Source organism: Aptenodytes patagonicus, chromosome 3, assembly GCF_965638725.1.
Source record: "Aptenodytes patagonicus chromosome 3, bAptPat1.pri.cur, whole genome shotgun sequence".
Taxonomy (NCBI): Eukaryota; Metazoa; Chordata; class Aves; order Sphenisciformes; family Spheniscidae; genus Aptenodytes; species Aptenodytes patagonicus.
In genome coordinates, this window is record NC_134951.1 from 124339639 (window position 1) to 124366033 (window position 26395).

A 26395-nucleotide genomic window follows, 5' to 3' on the forward strand; every position below is an offset into this window, starting at 1 on the left:
CGAAACCAAACATTTTCCAATTCCACACACTTCCAGTACCAGGAGGTATAGCAGGACAACTCTTACAAGTTTGTTAAAAAGATTCAGATGTAATTCACTCCCTGAAAACACCCTTGCCTCTTAAAGCAACTAAGAGATCCTCCCCTCTGCATACCTTCACTTGGCTGGCCCTGCACAATGTGCCAAGGAAGCTAAGAAACCTGTGCAGCATGTGTCTGTCAAACCACCATCCCCAGCTGAAGTGACTCACTGCAGATATGTAGATGGTCTCCTGCAGAGGAAACCTCTTCTTGAGCATTATGAGGTTCAGTAACTAAATTCCAGCATCAGAGGTTAGTAAAAAAGGGACACAAAAAGTTGTTTACCTATTTTCTTCACTAACTCTTCACTATCTATCAGAGTAAGATTTTACTTCCCATTTGTTTTCTCATACGGAAAAAATATTCCCTTTAAAAAGTGATAGTCTCTCCCCAAATTTGGGAGGATTAGAGACGATTCCAGCACTCAAGTACAGTTTAAAGGGAGCCATCTAGTTGCTATAACTGTAGCAACCATCTAATTGCTAATTTAGAAGCAACACTATAGACTTATTACCAGAAATATCTACTTGAATAGAACCGATCACCTTCCTTTTTCCTGTAGATTAAAGGTTTCTGTTCTCAGTACCATATTTTTGTACAGATATCCAAGAATATTTTTCAAAGCTAAGAAATAACATTTCTTCTAGTGTTCTGCAAGTCATCTTCTTCCCCCCAGTCAAATAAAAATAAGGATAATACTCCCCCGCCCCCCCCCCCCCCCAATCGTTTCCCCTTGATCTCGCTCCTAATAAAAACCTCAGTCACAAGCACATTAGTACATGCCTTATCTCAGAACTGGGCCAGTAAGATTTTTTAACAGGTAAGAAGTGAATGAATACCTGAGGTCAGCAGTGATGAACTGCTGCTTAAGGTATATCACGTATACAGACATACGTATCACACCCACTATGAAAATGCAACTCCTTTACTTCAGCTTCAAAAGTTACTGCGTATGATACAAATAGCGACATATTTTTCCCTATATTTATTAAAAATGCAGAGGAAATTTAGTATTTACTGCTTAGCTGATATACTATAAATGTTGCACAATTTATTTTTCAAACCTTACTGAGGCTTCTACTGCTTATTTCTGTATTTGGGATTGGCTGCTCTGTAAAAACAACATACTTGAAGAAGCCTAAAAGTGAGCAGAATAAGCTCCATGACTGGTAGACTAATCCTTTTTGTTTTTCCGACAGGCCCTGAAAACTTCAGTCAGGACCAGTGTTACTACATCAGACCCCACCTAAGCCATGAGACCATCATGTCATACCATCCAGACTTTAAATAAGCAGAGGCAGCAGGCAAGCAGACTCAGAGGGAAACTTTTTTCTTTTAGAGTCACAACTCAGGACATACACCACTTATTTCGTACTGCTGCTAAATTAACCACCAATGGAAAGAGTTGCTTGGAGAAATACCTTGGAGAAAGCAGCTCAAAAACATCAAGGTAGAGGGAGCTGGCGAGGCAGTAGGGGTGGTATTACACATTTTGTGGCTTTAGTATTCCAATATTATCTGAAACTATTTTTCTCACATAGCCCATTTGGTCCACAGAAATACTTTCTATCAGAAAATGCCTGCAGTATGAATAAAACGTGTCTTAAAAGAGCTGAGAAGAAAGGGGCAGAGGGACTAAACAACCTCCCTCTCGCTCCCCTAAACACACACACACCCTGAGCTCAGTTCCCGCCAGTTATTTGGAAGTCAGCTAATTGTGGTTATCTGGCTTCCAGATGCTTGAAGCATTTTTGGCATCAGGATGAAGTGACATTGAGGAATATTTAATTTGTTAAGGCGGCCAGTTATCATCGATTCACGCAGTAAGTACATGCCTCAGGGACAGCCCGTTCACATTCTTAGAGCATTAATACCAAAAGAGTAGAAAAAGATACAGGAGTAAAAATAAGATTTTTGTACAAATCTTACCTGAACCCTTAAAAAAAAGGGGGGGGGGGATTAACATAACAGGACACCTTAAGCAAAACATCAAGTTAAACTAATACCTGTCTGCAATGCAATCAGTAGCAAGGAAGTTTTACAAAACCATTCTGGAAGGATAACACATTTACAGAGGTAGATAATTGACATTGATTTTAGCAAAATGCCATATCAGCTCCCTTTTTCAGCTACCTTCTCCATTGTGCTGCATCTCTGGTTAACTCTCACTCTCTTCAGAAGCCAGAAAATAGATCCTCACTCTGATCATGAACGATTGCAATGTGGCTGTTTTGATATGGTTGTTTTGACAATGAGCAAAGACACAAACTTCTATTTCCACTGTTTCCAGAGTTGTCCTCTTTTAGCATAAAATATTTGTAAAACATTTTTGGAACATAAGTAACATTCAGTTTGTCTATTAAAGCCTAGGAGAAAGGGGGATCCTTTTGTAGCAGTGCTCAGTGATATCTTGGTATTTAGCTAGGTAAGATCACCATTAACACCTTTGTTAGCCTAATGAAAGAAATTCAGTTAACACTGTCTCATTTATATGCGAGGAAGTCAAAGGGGAGACAGAATTCAGAGCATAAGGTAAGCTACTAAATTTAACAGAAGTGTTTGTATAGTATAGCTCAGAAATAAACCTGGCCATACTCCAAAGAGTCATGCCGTTATGTGGATACCCAAAGGAGGGCATCACAGTATGAAGTCAGCACTATAGGCAAGTTACTGCACATATTCTCATGCCCCTGTTTAATCAAGTAAATCCATTGGTGTCTCATTTACGCCTCACAGGTAGGTATTAGGAAATATAAAAATTTTTTGCTAATATGTTTGTATCCAAATCTGGAGACAATTTGAACCACCTGGGACCCTTCCACAGCCTCAGAATTTGCCATACTATTCCCTTCACTGAAGGCATATTTTGTTGTTTAAGTCAATGTAAATTAAAATTCAAACGGTAAGTATCTTCCTGTTGCTTTAATTTGTATATGACTTGTTGTATGTTAAACTATGTATTACAGGAGGTAGTTAATGGAATTCCTAAATTCAGAGATAAAGTCTCAAGAGGGTCTCTTCCCTCCTTCCCCCTGCCAGTTGCGTGCCCTGGGTCAGGGAGGATGTCAGTCATTAACATTCAGAGTAGCCAAAAGGCTTCAAGTATGAGAAGAACTTGCACAGATTTACCTCTAAAAAGTCCGTCTCCTATTCCGTGTTCGACGGGCTGCACTTTACGCAACTTACGGACAGAAGCTGGTACAGTGGGGATTGTGTTAGTTACACCATAAGAACGTCTGCAAGATTGAGCTTTCCAAAGGAGAAACAGGACATGACTACTTTTTGCTTTATCTCTTTGAGGCTTGGATAATTTTAATTGCAGAAGGAAAAACAATGGAGTTCTTTGCAAAATTGTCAGAATGCAGAAACATGTTTTAAATACTATCTAAGAGACACTACAATTTCACTGAAACTTTTTTGTTTGATTTAAAAAAAAAAAAAGATCTCGGTGCAGCAAGTGGATTTTTTGCATAAATAATATAGATCTTGAACCGAAACATCCTCCTCGTTTAGCTTTCCAGCTATCCTCCGTGATAATTTTAAAAGGTTTAACTTCAAAAGAAAAAAAAAGTAACACTGAAACCATGAACAAATCAAAGACTTACACTTAAAATTCAATTACCGCATTGACATATAGAGAATATTTGATTTTTCAAGGTAACTATAGGTCAGTATTTTAATCTAAGCACATTAACAATTCATAATAGTTAATATATTATGCACTTTAGGAACTACAAAAGATTACAGAAGAAAAGGGCTAGGAGAATCTCAAAAACCAACCCGTACCAATGTCTCGACCTAGGACTGCTGCTACATATCAGCCTGATACCGTGGAGTATCGCTGTCCCTTCCAGTAAGTAGTTTTGCCAACATCTAATCTGAATCTCTCATTAAGCCCAAATCCAACTCCTCTAACTTTCTACTGATGTCTTCTGTAAGTAACAACTTCTTTCTTTTTGCCAATAGCCTTCCAGATACTTGAAGAGTCTTACGTCCCTCTTCAGGTCTTTCAATCTCAGTTTTACTGTGTGGTTTTGAGTGGTCTTTAATCCTTTCCTCAAAACTACATATTAATATGTGTTGATTTTAATTGGGTTCTATTTTTTATTTCTACTCAGATAGATGCATTCCTTACCAGGATGGCAGGCAAGCTTACAGGTAGGTAATGTCATCTGCAGCCTGGGATACAGGTTTTTGGACATTTCAAGAGAAAGAGAGAAAAACCCTTTAAATCAAGAAAAGCAAAAGTATTCCCATTCTGAAGCTAATCCGCAACCAGTTCCAGCCTGTAATTCAAGGGAGACATATGAACAAAGAGAATCTAAATATAAAATCGAGAGAAGTATGCTAATATTGACTTACTGTAGAGTAATAAAGTAAGGAAGTCAGCAAGAGCACTACTGGAAATGTCATCTTGAAAGAATCGGGAGGAAAAAATTAAAAGATTAAAGCTTCAGAGGCTTTGCCAACACAGCGAGGAGAGGATTGTGTTACTACATGGATGCTACCATATTGTTTGTCTGTAATTTGGAAAGGCTTTTGTGCATCAGTAAACTAGAAGATTAATTAAAAGCTTTTGCATGGAAATAGCATCCTCATTACTTGGAGTGCAAAAACCCATTTTGAGATAACTGAGGATTCTACCTGTATTCCACAAAACCCAGCAGCATGTCTCCACTGTAAAGTGGGGAGTTAAGCAGAGAGAAACATCAAACAATCCAAGAGAGTGTTTACTAACTTCCACACTGTACGAGCAAACATTTCTGTACTCTTTACAGAATGAGCCAGTATCTCCACACAACTTTTTAGTGTGGTAAGCCAACACACCAATTTTGGCCAATGCAACCTTGGGAATCTCTGCACTTTATTCCATCACAGACAAGATACTGCAGTATATTCCCTTCCAATAAATTAATAATCAAAAAAATTAGTTCTTGAAAAGGAATCAAGTCCTAACTTAAGGACAATGCCAGCCAAACACTAGGGGGAAAAAAGTTTCCAGCCTCAAGACACACAAACCATATTCTTTTCAAGGTGGGGAGTGCAGGCAAGATTTGGCTGGGGCGTGGTACAGGGGGAAAACTTCCCATAGTCTTTCCCAACCAGCCAAATTAGCTTAATATAACCCAGTGCACAAAGAAATTAATCGCACAGGCATTTCCCCCGTCCTCTTTCGTCACGAGAAGATGCTACGTGCAGTTCTTCACCTCAGTTGCACACATGGAGACATGGTCACTAAGCAAGAAGAGGTACTAAAACTAAACCCATCCCTGGAAACAAGCAAGGTCAGGCTGGACGGGGCTCTGAGCAACCTGATCTAGTTGAAGATGTCCCTGCCCATGGCAGGGGGGTTGGACTAGATGACCTTTAGAGGGCCCTTCCAACCCAAACTATTCCATGATTCTGTTTAGAACTCTGTAGGTCACAACGAAAAATTTGAAAGATACAGTCTCCCTGCAAGAAAGCAAACATTCAAGCCACATAAAATACAAATTCAGTTTTCCTATCACCTTATTGTTAAGGTTTTCACATTACCTAGCCCACAAATGACTCGATTTATAAAAACAGACTGGAATGTACGGCAGTAGCTTAGCATCAAAATTCAGCCTTCTACTATATCAAGTGTGAAGTCTCAGCTACTCAGGTCAAGTCAAAAGATGGATATAAGATTTTTTTTTCCCCCCCTTGGTGACCATGCTATTAAAGTTTCACAATAATCCTTGTCACAGGAAAGGCACGCAGGATGAACAGATGTAATATAGAGAAACTGGGAAAAAATATGTAGTTTCCAACAGATTTCCACAAAACATACCAACTTTATGCAACTTTTCAAAGTTCAAACTTGTAACGTGGCGCTATAAAGGATTTTCAAGACATAACAATGTAAAACATTTAACCACCTACCAGCATTAACGATGGCATCAACCTCAAGCAGTGTAATGTCACCTTTATAGAGAGAAACTTTCTCGCTCAGAGTTTTCTTCCCTTGCAGATCTTCTTTAGCATTTTCACCTACAAACCAAGAAAGCAGTAAAACCAGATTACAAACGTGGGTCTGAGATCACTATTTACAAGTCCAGAGCAGATATCAGCAGTTCCAGCTACACTATTGCTGTCAGACTGCAGCATCTTTCGGCTTCGCCTCGAGAGGGCACCGGTAACCCACAAACACATCAGCATTTCCCTAAAAATCACACTACTTGCTGTTTATTTGTTTTCAAATACAAGCTACTATGAAGCACTGATTCCTTGCCCACATACCATTTGAATAAAAAACTTTATTAATATACACATTTTCTGGAGCTAGATCCATCAAATTATTTTCTTTGGTAACCACAAGGGTGCAAATTACAAGAAATGAAGAATTAGTTAAGATAATCTTCCTACTGAAGCAATAATTTATCCAACCCAGAATTATTCCCAATGCATACAACATTTTCTGGAGCTAGATCCATCAAATTATTTTCTTTGGTAACCACAAGGGTGCAAATTACAAGAAATGAAGAATTAGTTAAGATAATCTTCCTACTGAAGCAATAATTTATCCAACCCAGAATTATTCCCAATGCATACAACAACACACAAGCACACCGTTTGTCAACGGCCCCAAAATTCAGAACTAGCCCTGGCAGCAGGTAGTACAGAGAAGAAAAACCTGAACAAAAACACCAGCAAATTTAAAATTTAGAGCTTTGCCACCTTAAATTGCTCAACTAGAAGGGGGTGTGTGTGTGCGTGAAGATATAACATCGGTTAGCTTTCAAAAGATTTGTTACAAAACAATGTTATAATAGGTCCCTTATTCTGGTAAACTTCTAACTTTTGCATCACCAATTCAATTCATTTGCATCATACTCAATCTATAACAGTTCAGTTACCTCAAACACTTCTACAAACACATATTGGCCAAAAGCTTAACCTAGTCTTGCATTGTTAGACATCCACATCATTAGCAAAGAACTAAGAAGAGAAGGAAAGATTGTTTAATTGATTTTTATTATTATTTTTTAAAATTAATTCTTTCCGACACAAGCCAAGTGACTCAAGAAGCTTGAGTTCATCTATTGGCCAGAAATAGAACTGAACTGTTAAAGTGACAATTTAAGTAGGAAACAGCTCCCAGTCTTCAGAACAAGTGAAGTTTATTTGTAAGTAAAAAACCTCAAGGGAAGATTTAGTGTGAAGGGAGAAGCAGTCCAGACCAGTTTGGCCCTTTAGTTTTTACAGCAACCTTCATTTTAATTAATTTCCACCAATTTGAGTATACCCACTCAAATTTGTCAGCATTACAAGCAACCATAAGTAGAAATAAGAAAGTTGCATTTATTTTAGATCTTGTTCTTCTAACTTCAGCACAAATGACTGGTATCAGAAATCATCGTTTATCTCAACCACTCCAAAATAAGTAGTCTCATTCCATTCTACTTTAGATCGGCTATCACATGCCCAGTGCAAAATCCATGCCACCTCCAGCAAAAGGTATGTTGCCGCTGTGATGTACATTAGCATAAAGGTAGTCTTGTATTCAAGTGTGTGTATTCAGGAGTTTAATTTCTGTATTTGGCTCCTAAAGTGACTATTCCATTGCCACCAGATCACCCTCAGTATCTTAACTAAAGCAAAGAATGTTTCTGTGGAAAGGTATCGAGTTTTTATTATCATAATACGAACCTTGTATCACTCTAACCTAAAAGTTATACTGTTCATCCATTTTTCCACAGAATATAACCATTGCAGTTAGCTGTTGAGTTGCATTAAAATAAAAATCAGCCTCTGTGACCGATTTACAGAGTCTGATTTATTACCTGCTTTCATGTTAACTGCATTCTGCCAGCAAGTAGGACAGTTGTTTTCCCTATCCCTCCCAGTGAGCGTCCTACTGGAGCTCTGCCAAATTTAAAATGCACACCATCATCCTCCCCCTCCACCTTCTGCCCAAGTTACTGCAAGGCTAGTTAACGTCAAATCAAACACGTTGAATTCTCCAAACTAAAACCATTTCGATTTGAATAGAAAGTACAGTTTGGATACTACAGTATTTGTGCCAACATGATACAAAAACAAATAACAAAAATCCACCAGGAAGAGCCATGAAGACAACAGATACCACACAGTAAAAAAGCTAATTCTCATTATCACTAATTTCTGAGTCAGAGGGAAAGCAGAGATGTCCCTTAGTCATTTCACCAGCAAGGACATCTAACTCTTTCTGTAGGGTGCCACACAACACGATGTTGCACACACCAGCACTGCCTCCCGATTTTCTATCCTCCACAGCCTTCACAAGTTTGCCTCTAGTTCTCACTCTTTGCAAGTATTGAATGTATTTGAGCGTGTTTCTCCTGAGACTCCTTCCCCACGGAAAACCATTAGTAAATTCACTGCCTCGTGAGGGGGGGGGGGGAACCAAACCATACTCCTATATGACCTACCACGTCCTCTTCAGCAAGTCCCTTACCTGCCCCACAGTTCTTGGAAGAGCCCTGATGACCACTGTCCTTAACAGTTCAGCAGTAAAAGCATATGCTGCCTTGTACATCTTTGATAGATTACCCTCATTCCTTTCAATAAAAGTCTGATTTAACAGAGGATTTAAGCTTGCACTTACTTATTTCGTTCTGGTTGTTACAGGATACTCAACACTGACAGAAGTCATGGAGAGCCAAGTCTTGTTCACAAAGACACTCAACAAGTCTACTAATACGCTGCTAATTACAAAAGTAATCCCAATATCATACAAATAGTTGTAGGAGAGATGACTTTTTCTATTGCCATCTGATAGATCTCTGGGACTGACAGACATAACTTCCTAACAAAGTCAAAACTGATATCTGATTTGGGATATTTTCTTCTTAATCAATTTAGTCATCTTAGCAGGGACAGTGAAGTCATTCCTGGCCATTACAAATAACTCACTTCCCACCTTTGTCTCCCATCTCTTCCTTTCATCACACGTATCTTTGTCTGCTTCTCAGATTAAAAAGAAACCTGCACTCATTTACTGCAAAGTTTCTTCCCAAGGTAATAATGAATCTCAGATATGTGAATAAGTATGGTAAGTCCTCAAATATGCCCAAGAAACTCAAATGCTGTAGGTATTATCCTGTAATTCATAGTAGCGTAGCTCAGCAAGGACAAACCAGAATTCCAGGGCATTGTGTATTTTGCAAAGGACGCACACCACATGTACATACTAGCACATCAATAAAAATCCTAGCAGCAACAGATTTACCTTGCACTCGTAGCGTAATGAGACTATTTCTTGCTCTCATTAATGAAACAGCTTTACATACATCCTCAAGAAATAAATCCTCTGAAGTGGTTGCTATGTAACCTAGTCTTCAATACAAGATACAAAACAGGAGTTGAGTCCCTAGACTCAGAGGTGTTAAGTTTTTTAGAGATAAGAAAGCCTGCTTGCCAAGCAAATCAAACTTTCGCATCTGTCTCCACATTGGTTGTCCAGAATGCACCTTAAAGGCATAACACCTGGAAAGCTAGGAAGATTCAGATATACTCCAGTCCTTAAAAAAAACCAACCACCCCCAAAAAACCCCACCAACTAAACCCACACTACATCAAGGCTATGACAAAGTCCATCTCAGTTTTAGATGGGGGCATCATAGACTCTGAGACAAGAAAATATTTTGTTTGGTCTGCGGCTATGAATGAGCAGTTTTCAGGACAAAGAAGCAAGCAGAGTAAGAGAGACTGAATTTTCTGAAGTACCTCCACAGGAATCCCAGCATAGCTACAATAAAATTTACGAGGCACTAGAAGATGTTTAAGACCATCCAGCTGGGCAGTGAAGACTGCCTAGGAAGGAAAGCTCCCTCCCTGCTGGAAGAACTGCTCCCACCTCCCTCATCCCCACAGTTCTCCTGGCTCACAAGCAAAACCAAACACATAGTGAGCACCTGCGCAAGAAGCCTGGATGCCTTCAGATCACTGGTTTTAATCAAGCCATGGTTAGTAAAATGCTAAAATAGCTGTTGAAATGGGACTGTGGCAGTCTTAAGCATGAGCAATAGCTTCTGCTTTTTGGGGGGTTTTATGCTTGTATACCCCCAGGGAGACCATTTCTGGGGCCTTCCTTCCCTCCAGTGCCCCCACCTCTACCCCATGTCCATCTCCATTGAAAGTAAAAACAGAGGCTTTTACTGGGAGATACTCCTTAAAAAAAAAAGAAACCCATGATGAGCTCTCACAAAGCAGTGATAGTCAGCATTAGTTTGGCCATCTCAATTCCCCCCCCAACTCTTGCACAGTGAATTTTGTCATTCATTTTTCTTCCTTAATCTCAAAATTTGCGCAAACAGTTATGTATGTTGTGCGAACAGTAGGATTATCAATGGACTCAAACTGCAGTTTAAGCACATTAACATTTCAGGTATTTCATTACAATTAAGTGTGCACATCAAAAGCAAGTAAACCTCTTTGTTTTGTTTAATGTGAATTTTATAAGGGATGTTATGTAAAGCCTGGCTATCTGATTTCTGAGACAGTACAATCCCAGAGTCTTCATCCCTGATGACTTCCCAGGACCAGTTAATGCCAGCCCTGCCTCTGGAATAAAAAGGCCCTAATTAATTTGAGACCTTGGGCTAAAAGCATCAACAAAGCAATGATGTCCCATACAGGTAGATTTCACAACTATTTAGAGCTTTTAGGTTCAGATGAATTCAAAGAATTAATTCGCACATAAAGAAAACTATTAAGGAGGAGCGTAAACGGAATATTCACAGACTTTTGAAATACCTTCCTAAATTCCACTCACAGCACAATAGAAACTATTGTAAAATGACTGTAGGCATAGCAACAGTCAGTTCAAGTCTATTCATTCGGAAGAAATGAAACTAAATTTGCAAAGTGAGACACTGAGGTGTAAAGCAACCCCACACACACCAAAAATCTGCATATTCACAAGCAGGCAAGGACCTAACAGAACCCTAAGGAAACACCCAACATGAAAGCAGTTCATAAGACCGAGTTTTGAATTTTTTCCCAAGTGCCTATTCAGCCTCTCTGCCAGTTTTCTGACCTAAATCATTCTCAAATTCTCCTCCTCTGCCTAACTAGCCCTAACACAGGTCTTATCCATCCATTCTCTGGGGTGATTTTGACAGGAAAAAAAAAATAAATAAATCAAGACACAACGCCTGCTAGGAAAATGTAGCAATATACTGAAAAATATCAAATACAGAAATAAAGCAAAAATAAAGACAGGTGTTTTGTTTTTTTTTTTAAACTTTAGTATTGCAAACAAGCTTACTGTAGCTCCTATCAGAAAGCAAAGTCAACAGCCACTAAATCATCTGTGTACCCACACACACAAAGGATAGAGTTGATCCTGTCACATCCTTCCCAAAATCTATTTCGTTTAGGCTGTTTTTAAAGACACACAACAGTGGAGACACCACAAATGCTCTAGATCCTCCTCTCCCCTGCCACCCCAGCCTCAGGAATGTATTAGAGTTGAAAATCTTCACCATGAAGAGTTGAAAGTTTTTGTCCCACCACCATTTTTCCCTCCAAATCCACCCCATCATCTTCTATCCCTCTGTCTACACAACCCAACTTCCTTTAGCTTTTTCTCCTAGGTCCCACCCTTTGAGCCTTTAGCCATGCTCCCAACACCTCTGAGCTCTTTCTAGCCACATCTTTCTTGAAGTATGAAGTTCATCCGCTGAGGTCTTAACGCCAAATACAGCAAATAAGCAGTCCTATCCCTCAGCTTTACTTACAACTCCTTCTAGCTCGCATCAAAGGAAAAAGGACCCTTACATCTTACACATATGCAGAAAAACTTATTAGATTTAGTGAACAACAGCTGCGCTTGGAAAGAAACGCATGAAGTTCTTCAGAACTAAGAGGAAAAAGGACTTTCAGAACAGCTCACTAGAGGGAGCCCCCATAAAGGCCATGAATATGCCTGGCTGATGCAATGGAAAAGGATGGAACAAACCTAACATCATTGTAAAATCCACTCCGAAACTCAGTCACTGCTAAAATATCCAGGATTTTAAAGTCTAGTACGCTTTAAAATAACTTAATTTTTGAAACAGCTCTCAGACATCCAATTACAGAAATCCCTACAGCAATACCAAAGAGCTTGCAACCAAAGGGAGGAGAAAAAAAATACAGCTGGAAGAGCTTCTGTTAAAAACATTTTTATTTTAAAACTATTTGATAATGAAAGAGCAGAGCACACACAAAGTAGCAAAAATAGTTATTAGAACCCCATAGTATAAAGCGATACCTATGGCAAAGAAAACGGCTCTTGGCACTCCACAAGCAAAAGCAGCTAAGAGAAGAAATCAAAGAACAAGTGAGAAGGATTTACAGCAGCTAGGCTCACAGGCTTGCAGTATTAGAGTGAAATTTTGTTTAACAAGTCAGACGACAATGTTTTTTTCCTCTAGTTCAAAAAAACAAGAGTAACAGACTGAATTGCCAGAAACAAAACTGAAAATGAGAGTTTCATCATTTATAGTCAGCTTTAGAATTCACAGCTGAAGGAAGTAAATTAATTCCAAGTTAAAAATAAATAATAAGTCTGCCCGCTACCTTTTCCTTAGCTACTAGTAGCTACAACAGCTACTAGTAGAAACATGTATTCCCACAAGGAAGGCTTCTCCAACAGGAGTCTATAACATGATCTGGAAACAGCACTGGTAAAAGAACCTGAGCAAGGGACAAGAGTCCCAGCATCGACCCCAGACAAGAGCCAGCCCTTCCACTCCTAGGAGAATCCTCAGGAAAGGCTGGACTGGGACACAGCTCCACTTTTCTTGGGCTGCGGAAAAAGCAAAGGAGTTGAGCGAGCTTTAAGAGTGCATCTGACCACAGGGAAAGGTACAGCAACCATTCTGCTACATACTCTGTGCACTCTTCTCTTCAGTGCCCTTGTGTTGGGTTTTTTTTTAATGCTTTGTTTTTACAAGTGTCTTGTACAGATTAAAAATGACAAACTATTAGCAATTACTAACCTCACATTTAACACAGCTTTCCATTCCATTTGTTTCTGCATTGGCTTACGGAGCATTAGAAAAGACAGATTGTAAGATCTGTTACATTACGTGCCTCCTTCTACTCCTACTAACCGTGGATGATTCTACAGGAAAAGCAATTGCTTATCTAAATCAAGAGAAGCATTATTTCCATATGTTCCATCACCAGGGGGAAAGCATTCACAGATGCACTCTAGTACTTCAGATCTGTAGTACAGATTTGCTCTATCACTTCTTGGACTTAAATGAGATCAGAACCTGAGCACAAGGAAGAAACATCTGTTACAGATAAATCACTTTCTACCTAGCCAAAAATGCTGCACATCATGCAAGTCAAAGGCACTCGATGATGAACACCAACACCTTCTCCCTGGCTGCACACACTGCCAATATGCTCTGTCTCAGCTAATTACAAAGTGGCATAATTGGATTAGCCGAGGACTGTAGCCAAGTACGAAGCTTATGAGGCATACAGACACCACGAATCACTGAAAGGATGAGGTTGGGTGGGACCTCTAGAGATCGTCAAGTCCAACCTCCCTGCTCAAAGCAGGGTCACCCAGAGCAAGTTGTCCAGGACCCTGTCCCAGTTGGATTTTGAGTATCTCCAAAGACAGAGACTCCACAACCTCTCTGAGCAACCTGTTCCAGTGTTCAGCCACTCTCACAGTAAGGATGTGTTTTCTTATGCTCAGAAAGAATTTCCTCTTTCAACTTGTGCCTGTTGTCTCTTGTCCTGTCACTGTGTATTGTCGAGAAGAGTCTGGAGCCATCTCCTTCACACCCTCTCATCATAAGTTTATAAATATTGATCAGATCCTATCTGGGGCATCTTTTCTTCAGGCTAAACCCCAGCTATCTCTCGACCTCTCCTTGCAGAGATGCTACAGTCCCTTAATCATTTTTGTGGCTCATCTGGTACATCAACTACACTTCCCAGTTTTGTACCACTCACAAATTTGCAGAGGTTGTACTCTGCTCCATCTTCCAGATCAGGAAGTCATGGTATCTCCCACGCAAGGTTTTTCAGGAGGTATGAAATATCCCCATCTGAGGATGTAAGCGTGACTTGATGTCCACTGGTTAACCGAGGAGCCCACATCCAATGAACCACACGGTAATTGAGTTCAACAGTGCTATAACACACCCCTCTAAAGCTACTGCAAAAAGCCCAGAACTAACTCACTTGGTTAACTACAGTTAAATGTAGTGATATGGCTATCAGCAGCCCACAAACAGGGTTGTAAATACTAGCCTCTACTTTTCAGCCACATGATTGAATGGGAGCTGTTGAAGACTGTGTTACACATTAAGAGAGAAAGAGTGGTGTACCATGAGAATTGATAAAAATAGCCAGTCAGTCCTAACAACCCACACAATGCTCATGCAAAATGCGGTTATTCTTGTGTTACAAGGATCTTGCATAGTCCTTACAGTGTTATGTTCCAGCTTTTTCCTCAGTCTATCCCACACAGCTCTCTATGTCCCCCAAAAACAAAACTGAGAGGCAAAAACCCCTTTAAGACTGGGAGCAGAGGAAGGAGAGAATGGAGAAGCTTGCCCTTTTTCTGAAGTTTTTGTAAAATGAGGGAAGACTTGGTATGGAGTGCAGAAGTACCAAAGACCAAAGTTTGAGAAAGCCGTAATAACAAACAAGGAGAACAAGAGAAGGAATACATTCTCAATTCTTATTTGTGATGCAACCCAGTCTGCAGGGACATGCAATTGTCAATTCATAAATCAAAGTTTCCTCACTTCAGTGGCATGCACAGTGACAGCAAAGACACAACATAAGTAGGGTGAGGCCCTACGGTATTTGTGTGTTTACTTGGAGTCAGCATCCAGCTGCTGTTGTTGCTAAGCTTGCTTCTGCTGGCTTGAGATTTCATGATTTAGGGTCCATAGGAATGGCTGCTGGTTTAGCTGTGACCCAGAAGGAGCTGTGCTTTATGTATTTAAAGAAACTCATTCAATCACTGTCTCGTTTGGTGGGGTTTTCTTTTAATGTGAGCATTCAGAGGGATTCAAGACTTTGTGACTATATACTGGAATAAAAATGCTGTTGGATAGCGTATTTACTAAGTTCTTGCCCAAGCCTGATTATCAGTACCTCAATCTGAGGGATAGCAAGAATTTCGATACACAGATCCTTCTTCCAGAACAGCAGTGTGCGTTGTACTGAAGTACATTAAATGGTCAACCAAGGTCACATGGAGGCAAGAACTACACTGCATCAACTCTGACTCAATTCCTACTTTATAACCTCCTCTACTACAGAGAACTTTTAATTAACAATCAAAGTTCAAAAGTTGAGAGGAAAAAAATATTACATTCTTGCCTTGCAGAAATATGTTGCTACTTTTCTGTAAAGCTAAAAGACTACAGGTGATGCTACTTCACTAGATTCCTTCAAAGACAAAGCAGATTGCCTTCACTGCAAGAGTTGTGTCTTGGTAATATCACAGCTTTCATACATCTATTCCTAGTTCCACCTATTCAAATCAATCCAGTACTTCCTGGGGTAACTACAAGCCTTCATCCAAGACTTACACTACCAGCAACACAGTATTCCTTCACTCAGCTTTAGAAACTAGCTGGAAAAAGAATGCCTTTTCATGAGCAACCAGGTGTTAGGTCTTCAGCAGCATCTATTTTATTTACCAAGAAGTGAAAACCCATTTTTAATAGGTGTGCACAGCACATACTTTAATTCTGCTTCATGCTGTAAGTTTATAGTGGGAAACCACAAATTCATTAGCTTTCATTCATTAGCTTACTAAGCAGTCAGACAACTTGTACTCTACATTCTCTGCTTTTTTAATTCCCTACACCATTGCTAAGCAACAGCTTCTCTAGTTTAGCATTACAGCCTTTTGTAGTACTTACCGTGGAGCTTGGAAATAAAAAGTTACTACCAGCAAACTATGAAGCTTCTGCAAAACTGTCAGCGAATATTTCACAGCATTGCCATTCAAGAACCTCTCTGCATGAGACATAGTGACAACTGCTTACCAGATGGGAGCAGGAACTTTAGTTTTCTAGTACCAGGGGACAGGTAGGTAAGTTTTTATGCAAGTACAGAAGATAATGTTTTCCGCATTAAGACATTAGGCTTGGTGGGTAGTGCTTACCTTGCAGAATTTCCCCTTCCCTACTTCCTGAGATACCACATGTAATTTGCCACCCTAGGAAACAGTAGGGCTTCAATCCAAACGGCAAGGTACAGAAGAAAATCTTCAGTATTTGAAGAGGACTCTACCAAGACCCATTAGTGTTGCGAGTCATACTTGCTTACTTTAAGGCCTTGAAAAATATAAAGTAATACAAACTCACAAGCAGTTACAAACTCACTAGCAGTTAGGAGAAAGATTTAGCTCTATCTTCTTCTGCATGTCTACCTGGAAAAAAGACACACCAAACCTCAAAGCCATTAAGTCAATATAGGCATACGTTGGTGTGCACCACCTGTTCTGTCTCCATTTAGTTATCTGCAATACACTTACAAACCTTCTCGTGTAAGAACTCTGGTAGCAATACAGAAAGGGAAAAAAAATGGAACTCTACTTTTTCTCTGAATAACTGATTCATACCCTCAGTGACAGTTTCATAAAGTCTGGGGTTTGCTTTCAGTTGATGTAGAATCATTAAGTATTCCCACAAAAGGACAGCACTGCAACACACAGTACGTTTGTATGAGAGCAGTGTCTTTTTTAAAAAAAGAGTACCTTATTCATACAGAAAAGATGACATTAAGCACACAGGAATAAATCCAATGCAGGCTGAACTTCAACTACAAATTGTATTTGTGCAGCAAATGAAAAACAAGTAACTTACAACACCTTTACAGACTAACCATCAGTACCAAAGAGAATCAAAAAGGCCCATATTTGCATAAACAAGCTTCTGTGAAAAAACAAAGGGCAGGATAAGGCAGATAAATGTTTTAAAGCAAGACAGATGTGCAACCAGTTCTACACTTTCTTCATATCCACATTATAGATGGACTGAGTCTTCTGGACAGGATCCTCTTGATAGAAAAGACTGCTCTATAGTTTAACTCAGTATTTGATCACGAACTCCTAGAGATGCTACTAGTGCAAAGGTGCATGTAGAGAACTACTTTGACTTTCAGAAATAAATGTATTGGCTATACCAGCACAAGGCTGAGAGGTTTAATTTTGTAAGACATGCATTCTATAGCACCCTGTCCACAAAAAGAGACAGCTGGAAACTTTGGAAAAGGCCCTTGTTCCACACACTTCTGCAAACATGCCAAGTCAACATGCAACAGCTGCAAGTCTTAGTACCTTTCCTGTGCACAAACATTATGCTTCCCCCTCCCCCCCATTTCAGTAAGAAATATTTCTTAGCGAAATGGAGCCACACATAAAATTGTAATCTCAATGGGTTTTAAAGCTGTGCAAAATAGAAGTTTATATTTAAACTAGATTGTTAAGCCTTCTCTCCAGCACAGAAAAGCATTTTCTGTACATCGTAACAAACACGTCTGTATGCAGCACTTCCTACAGGGCTGAGGAATTCTGTGTCAACTGGATTTTCCAATGGCATATCAGCTAGATGGCCTCTCACAGAGAAAGCCACATATCACTTCACGTAGGAAGTACTACAACAACTTATTCGGACATTAGTTGGTTTGTTAGAGACATTTCTACATGGTGAGCAGTTCAGCTCTAGTGAACCGAAAAAGGGAAACCCAGCTTATCTGGTTTCCAACGATTGGGTTTTTAACACATGTGTAATCAAGTGTTTAATTGTGCATGAAGCAAGTGCAGCTATGCATTAAAGTTAGTTAATATGATCCAAACAGACAGCTCAGTGAGCTTAAACTGTGTCAGTGATCCCCCTACCTTATCAAGGGAGTTAAACCAGTATCCTTATGCGGTGGTTAATTTTCAGACTTGATGCAAGCCTCCCACATCCAGAGAGCAACAGTTGACAGGCCTACCCTGTGTGATCGCTAATTATTATTAGCCCCAAGCAGCAAATCCTAGTTGAAGCAATAGTTCAGCACCTCCATAAATGTCTGTCACATCTAAGCTACAGTGAATTAAGACAAGCCATACCAGTCTCTTACTGTCTTACCAGAAGAGGCTCCTAGTCTTCTGCAGGACATCAGCTTGTTCCACCTACACTTGAAGACATCCAAAAGTCATGTAGGTAGCTGACAGGGCAACAGGTCTATACTAGTAAGCCATGATAAGGGTACAATTTAACAGCTTGATCTTGGCCTCAACCTAATCATAGACACATGGCTTCTAGTCAGGCTGACACATTGGCTCACATCAGTCTGCAAAAGATATGCCACAATCCATCATAAATTACAGATTATGGCTTTAGCCAAGCTACCATACTGAGCAAGACTAGAAGACTTACTGAAACTGTCTTTGTAGAGCAAGAAATTAATTTGGGGATTTGATCTTGCAGTCCCCCATGCTCAAAAGGAGCTCATCCTTTATACACAAAAAAGGGGAAGGGAAAAAATAATAAAAGGAGAAAAGACATATACATAAACACAAATTACTGGAAACCAAGATGTATAACTTATTACTTTTCCCCCACATATGTTAAACTATCTCACTCAAAGAGTTACTATTCTTCTTCTTTCCCTTAGCAGTCTTGAATATGAGACAAGTCATCCACTGAAAAAGTCCACACAGGAACTTGAGAAACCCTACACTTCCTCAGCAATTTCTGAGGAACAGCACATACTGAGTTAGACACAGCATCACTGCTGCTAAAGCCATCCTTCTTCACAATCTGAACGAGCCTACCAGCTGACAGCACACTATCTCATCTGGACTTTCAAACTCCGGTTAGTACTTCCTTAGGGACGTCTGTACAAAACTTCAGCACACAGTGATGTTTAGTAGCTGCAAAAAAAGGATTGTTTCTCATATTGCATGGGACAAAAGCTTGGGAATTATTAATCTGGTCAACCCTCGTGTCACCAGCACTTAAACATAAGAAATATTCTTTCTGGCAAAGACGTGTTTAACTTCCCTTTGCATCTCTACCTACTATTACTCTCTAAGACACATTAAGAGCTTGCAGAGCTTCAATAAGAATACTAATTTATTGTCGAGAGCAGCATCCTTTCCTACAGTTAACTCTCGCCCCTCGAGGAGCTGGCTGCCACTGGAGATAAGAGGGTGTTCTCAGCTGCATGCAGAAGGGCCACAAAACAGTAACTCTATCAACCTGTATAAGCTTAATGCTGTGTGGAAGTTAACTTGTTAAAAAAAATAATCATGGAACAGCAGCTTAAAAAGAAGTCACCATCTTAATTACATCAAAGACAAGTGATTTACTTTCTTATAGAGAGGATTAGCCACACTGGATTATGTGTTCTTAACCTATATAAACAGAACTGATTTTTTGCTTTTTAATAATCATCTCACACTTGCTGGAAGCAAGATTTTTTTCAGTTTTTCCCCAAAACATTTTAAAGAAAACTAACGCGAGCATCATTTCTTTGACAGCTAATCCATCCTATAAAGGTTATACATGTGCAGCTCACCAGGCAGTTACAAGGTCAATTGAATACATACTGGATCTTTTTGTTTACTGTAGCTTTTTCCCCCACCGTACTAAACAGACTGCTTTATCCACTTATATCAGGGACATCACTAACTAGATAGTAATACTTGCCTCTAAAAACAAACCAACCCCCTCACCCCACGTTATTTCTCAGTTTACGCTCAAGTAAGCTTGCACCTGAAGAGCTTTTCCCATCTCTGTGCTGTGCAAGGCTATCTTTGGAAAAGAATAACCGAGGTGTACGTTTAGGAAGACAGAAAGGTGTGTGGGGTCAGCAGATCACATGGTCAGATTTGTACCACTCTGCAGCTCTGCATCTGTTCACAACAGATCCCTAAAGGGCAGCCAAGAGTCTGGGAGAAGCAGAGCACGCAGGGCTCTGGTTACTCCCTATTGCTCTGGCAGCCTTTGATAACGTAAACCACCTCAGCCTTAAAGTCACTCCGCATTATGCCATGGGCATGCAAGACTCCTGGACACCTTTAGAACAGACTAATAAGCTGCAAACATGGTTTGCTGTTGTTACCACTCCTGTTCCTTTGCCGCTTCCTTAATATACGCATGACATGGACAGACAACAGAAATGAGCAGACAGACTTATAGCCACTTCATTTCCTAAGTATTCAAAATACTTCATTACCACGATCTTCACACAACTCACAGAAGCCACAGATGTTAGCCTTTTAGTGGAGCTCCCCCAGCTATTATACACAACAATTAATAAGCAGTGAACTCCACATGCATCTAAATGACACAGCTTTCTAACCTTAAACACACTAGTCTTCAAGAGACCTCGTGATAAAATGTTTAACGTAACAGAGCAGCATGCCAATATATGAAAAGTAAGGACAAAACTAAATACAGCACTGAGTTTAAGCGAAGCTGGAACTCACATTCAAGGCCACAGCTAATAGCAGGAGATCCTGAACCGCAGCACACAAGTTATTGTGGTTTTCTATGTGAACTCAGCTGAAAAACTGCTGTACTGTGAACTTAACCAAACAACGAGTTTCAATAGCAAAAGCACCATTTTCATTGACTGACAGATAGCAAGCGTCACACTGAGCTAAGATGTCTCAATTTACTTTCATCCTTGTCACTCAGCTAGAAATCTGTTCTAAAGACAGTTGTTAAAGTCACTATAAGAAAAAAAGATAATACCAGCTGATGGACTTGTTTTCTTGGTGGGGGGATGGTCTTGAAGCATACTGGTTTCACATAGCTATTACAGACAGAACTCGCTGATTGTCGGGCAATTTTTGACAATCTTAATGTTCCAGTAGAACATAATTTCTTTTCCTGTATAACTCACTGAAAGTAACGAGTGGTTTGGAGAGATGCTATTTCTCACTTGTAGACATCTGGCTGAATTTCACTGCAGCTTAGTAGCGGCATTACTTTCCAAAGGCTGTTTGATGATCATCACACCTTGATTCCTCATTCCCACAAGACAGATATTCACATCAAACAGCACCACATGGAGATGCTCTGAAGAACCCAATATTACCTGTGGTTAGTTAACCACCTCAAGAAATGCTAGTCAACGGAGCTCAGTATTACCACACATTTTCTTTTCAGCATGAAGGATTTTGAGTGGCTCATCTAGATGCTTTGTCTCTATAATCTTGTGTCAACTCACTGTGACTATTTAGAAAGCTACAGATTCATAGTACAAAGATGTTTTTATTAAATCCAAACCTTACCATTATACATAAAACCCTCAGTGTTAAAGTAGATTAATTTGAATACAGTTTGAACCATATCATTTTCTAAAAATATAGCAGATTAAGAAAATCCAGAGGCTGCCAAAACACCTAATCATACTTCCAAGACTTGCTTAAAAAGAAAAAGGACTGCAGACATTCATGTCATTTAATCTTAAACAAAAATAAAAGACTGAAGACACTCAGTTACTGTGTCCCTCCATTTTAACTTCATCCATTCAAAAGTACTTCTTACCATTAGCAAAGATCTTTTAAACCATCACCTGAATTTGCTGTTTTCTTGGCACTGCTGCTATACCAATGAATCCCAGAGGCTGTGAGAGTCAGCAGGACTGTCAGCTGCCTTGAGTTAAACTATATAATTTATTCCATTTTCTGAATTATCCCATTAATACAACAAAACAGGTTTTGCATGTCACCAGTAGAAACTCAGTGACAACAGAATTCCCGAGACCATGATTTTTCGAAAAGCTTTCAAGAAAGTTTTCTGAAGTCATTTCTCACATTCCCCACTAAAGAGTAAAGACATCTTTGGGAATAACTGTGTACCCAAGAAAAAGCTAATATACATATTTAACTTAAAAAACCACTCTAGTTATTCATCTGCATGGTGGCATTTTATTCACCAAGCATCACAAAACATAAGTTACCATTGCTGTACAGGATGAGTGCCTAGCATAAAGTGGTATATAATAAATAGCATTGAAGTGAAGGTATACAAATTCCAGAGCTTCAGAAAACAAGTCCATTATTCGCACGTTGTCAGGAGGGAACGCTACTTCAAAGTACATAACAGAACAGATGAGATGTGTCTTCCTTTGGTATATCTGAAGGATAAGTGGGAGGAACGATGGATTACAGTATATATGTACTATCCAGCCCTGTATGACAAGATTATCCTTCATTTCCAAAGTGGACAGTTCCTCATTTCCTTAATAAATGCAGTTAAAAAAGAAAGCTTTTACGTTTACAGAATTACTTCAAGAACAAGAACTTTTTTCCCTTCCTACCATCCCCTCCAACATTAGAGAGGACCACTTGTCAATAACAGCAGTGAAAAGTGAACAATGTTATGATATTTGATCTCTTGAGGTCTACTTGTGCAGCCTGGCAAGCTGTATGCCAAAACCCAGGGGCGTTGACAATGTAGTCCTTCTGGAAATGCACGTGCCCATGACAGCTTGCTTCCCGCAGTTCAGAGTGGCAGGCACCAGGCTTAGTCCCTGCATTCCACATTACGCCCGCCTCAAAAAACAAAATCAAAAAGTAACAGAAATATTGACCAGGTTCCATGCCAAAACACACGCCAACTTAATTTCTTATGGCTAGTCATTTCCATATAAGGACACCTGCAAAAACTGTAGGTTTGTTTTAGTCACAGAAGAGCAAAACAAAGACAAAAACTATACACAGCTGCTTTCAACTTGCAAGTGTTTTCAAACACCTTTGCTGCTATAAAAAAAATACAAGGCCCTTGTCAGCTGCCATTCAGAATTCCCTAACTTCACTCCTCAGAAGCCTTTACATTGTTACACATCCCTGTTAAAAATGCTTCCAGCCTTGCCAAAATTTACCTTAACACCAACTTATTCCAAGCTTTACTGGTTTTCTTCAGAGTTTAGTTCTGAACACAGCTTCATACCAAAGGGTGGAGGAGGACAAGTGGGGAAGAAACACTTTCCTCCACAAACTAAGGTATGTTCTCCAAACTTGTCAACAAAGAGCATGCAGAATTATCATGGCGATCAGGTTGGTTCCTTCCCAACAGGAACCTTTTAGGTCATTTCAGTTTCAGCAGTTCTGCACAGAAACTTTTCAATAATCTCCTGTTAAACTTCCATATAACAAAAGTGTGCCTAACTGGAATCTCCTAACACTCTCCAGTGAGTCATCTGCATTTAAAAATGAGTACCATAAAGCTTTTGTATTGTTCAAGCAGTTTTTCCTAAGAGTCAGTACAAAGATTTGTGCAGTACTGAACACCCTTAATTTCCAGTTGAGTATCTACAGGGACTATTGCCGGCCCAGATGCTCTACCCTTCTACAGCTTCTTACTCCAGCGGCTGGCTGATTGCACCTGCTTCACTGTATTTGTTCTTGGTTCCTTTCTTGATTTCTCCTCATCACTCTTCCTGAACAGCCACTCCACGCTTTACTAATCAGTCATTTTTTTCCACTGTATACAGCGTTGGAAGTAAATGGTAAAGAACTTTTTCCACATTCCCCATCAGTTGCTGTCTTGGCTTGTCAAGCGTACAGATAATTATTCTTCCCCCCTCCCCCGTCCCTTCAGACCTCTTCAGTTTGTTACTGCAAGAAGTAGCCTTTCACTTGAAGAAAATACCAGAACTTGGGCAGGGCATTGTCAAGTCATTACTGATTTCATCATACCTGGGGCTTCAATTGCTCTCTCCAGAGTCTTGTTTAAGTTGTACCAGTTGCCCTCCATATGTCCCAGTATACGGAACAGAAGTTCTCATCAGCAAGACGACTTAAAATCTAGTTTTTTGGTATTTCAGCTCAGAAAGACAGTTCTTGCACACTCTCGATACCCTCAGAGTGGGGTCAACATTTAAGGGAAATAAAGTTTGAAACAGATGCAGTAACTGTCACATTAATATCCATATTTAATTGCACTGATCAGTTGAAACATGGAAGCATTTCAGCAGCCTAACCTTCTAGAAGTTCACTATTCCACATGGCTTATTTACAACAAATACTCAAAGAAAACAAGTGACTACAGATATTTTCTCCTGAACGTACAGTATAACAAAAGCTTCAAGCAGCAGAGAATAAGTGTTTCAGCACAACTTTTGCCTTCCAGCATTTTTTGCAGTGTACTGGGTACTAATAGAGAAGAATACAAAAGCAGCTACAAGAAAATAAATTCACCACTGCCATGATTCAATACCCACATATTAGACACTGACATTTTGCTTATGTGAAGTGTAACAGCAATCACAACGTAAATCCACACCTTGTCACATTCAGCAGCCCAAGTAATACAAGATCTGTGAATTTTAGCACATTACACAGAATCTGAGAGCAGTTAGAATAAAAACGTAGTTTAGGCTAGAACAGATAGAGAGTCTCCCAGTTAAACCACATGATATACTGCATATCCCCATGTACCACAGGCCTCCAAAATGAACTTTGGAGAAGTCAGGTAATATTTTTTATTTGTATGCAGCCTTTCTTTTCTAGATGGACAGGCTTCTTGATGTTGTAAGATATAAAAGACCTACTCTAATGGGAGAAAGAGGTCTATAGGTACTGTTGTAATACAACTACTCACCAGCGTTGAAGAGCTCAGCAACCTCTGAGATATTTTCACTTCAAAAGTCATTGAAAATGCTTTTAGGAGTAGATGATAGCATTAGTTGTTTATGACAATGGCATCTGCTAATTTGTCAGCTCGTCCAGATTGTACTAAAAAAGTGTTACAGCTTTCCCATTTTATTAGAGACAGCTGATTAGTTTCAGGCCTCATCTCACCTGGAGTATTATCATGAAGACCATGTACACCTGCAGCCACAAGATTACTCTACACATCTGTCCACACAGGCCAGTACTTGCTCTTAATAGCAAGTGTCAGAGAACTAGTCCTCTATCTGCAGAAGCAGGAAACACTTTAAGTCTCATAGTTAGATCCCCTTCCAAAAAACACAAGCTTCAGCCAAGTAAGATATCAAGACATAGAAAGGAAAAAGGAGGAGGAAACCAGCTCAGAAAAAGTCCCTCTTCCGCACACTCATGTGGATGGAAGAACTAGACAAGAATGAGGCACTGCTACAGAATTTACATACAGAAAACAGTTCTCTGTGTAAGCGAATCAGATTCTCATTTTTGGTCAGCCTTCACTGCAAGTACTTAGACAACTCTACTGGTGATCATAACCATGATAACACTGCACATGCTAAGAGAAGGGGCTTTAATCCAGGCCGGGCTTATGTTCCTTAGCCCAAGAAAGTAGGCAGGACCATGAGTAAGAAATGCTGTTTTCAAGAGAGGCTTCAAAGCCAATCTTCTCCCATTTCTGGATTTTCAGAAAACAACAAAACTTGCACAATCCCCCTCTGCTTTTCAGCCACCTACAAGAACAACACTGTTTTGCTCAGATTCCCCATACCATTATGCTCACTAAGTTTCAAAGACAAAGTTCATTAGGCATGGCCGACCGTTTGAGTATCTGAAAAGTAAGACTCATGCAGAGAATAGCTATTTTACACACTTAAGGGTATCAGTGTTATTATGACTCTGTCTGGGGACACTTGCAGAATTAGTGGAAACCAGTGAGGCTTTAAGAAATTTTCTTGGGGTTCCCCCCCCACCCCGAAGCTCCTGTCGCCACGTTAGGCTGCCACTGTTAGTGACAACATGGGTTCTAAGTCTTGGCCCTCTTAAAAGTAACTTCAGATCAGGAAAAGAGAATGGTCTATATTTTAAAAGATTCCCCCGTTTTACTTACCACCACTTTCACTCTTACTTTTTAAGTCTTCCATCCACGTTGGAATATTTTTCAATGCAACATAATCCCTTAAGTACTCTTTGCGTCTTTCTTCCAAGGTCATCTTCAGCAAACGCTCTGTTCAGGGGAAAGAGGAATTAAAAAAGTTTTGCAAGCTTTCATATATTCTTGCACATTGGCCAAGTAGTGACCAATTCAGTGTCCTTGATGCAATTAAATCCCATTTGAGAGAACCGAGCACGGGTGATTCAATGAGTTACAAGTAATAGGAGCTAAACACAGCGCATCTAAACGACTGCATGAGCCTATTTCTGGATATCCCAGTTCAGCAAAAAGAAATGCCTCTTCACCGCTCTCTCAACTGTCCAGACTTCCTCCCCCCCATCACTGCTGCACCTCTTCTTCCTGCCACTTTAATTCAAGGATCAGAGAACTAACAGCAAGTTTATGAAGTAGGGAATTGTTGTTTTATAGAAAGTTTTCAGGTATTAAAGTCTGTTCTTTAGGTTCTGCATTTGTAAACCAGAACTTTAAAAAAAGTTAGGAAGATCAAAA

At 39.8% G+C, this 26395-nt stretch overlaps 1 protein-coding gene across 5 annotated transcripts in view; it reads right to left on the reverse strand.

Moving 5' to 3' along the window:
- The window catches only part of MACROD2 (mono-ADP ribosylhydrolase 2), a 913271-nt gene that overhangs the window by 882694 nt on the left and 4182 nt on the right, over positions 1-26395 (reverse strand). For 3 of the 5 annotated variants that reach the window (XM_076335063.1, XM_076335062.1, XM_076335061.1), the window contains exons 2-3: positions 25841-25957; positions 5985-6092 (exon numbers count right to left, since the gene is read on the reverse strand). In XM_076335063.1, the coding sequence (XP_076191178.1) occupies positions 5985-6092; positions 25841-25957 (225 nt within the window). The remainder of the gene's footprint in view (positions 1-5984; positions 6093-25840; positions 25958-26395) is intronic. The other 2 variants (XM_076335065.1, XM_076335066.1) reach the window with 2 other exon arrangements.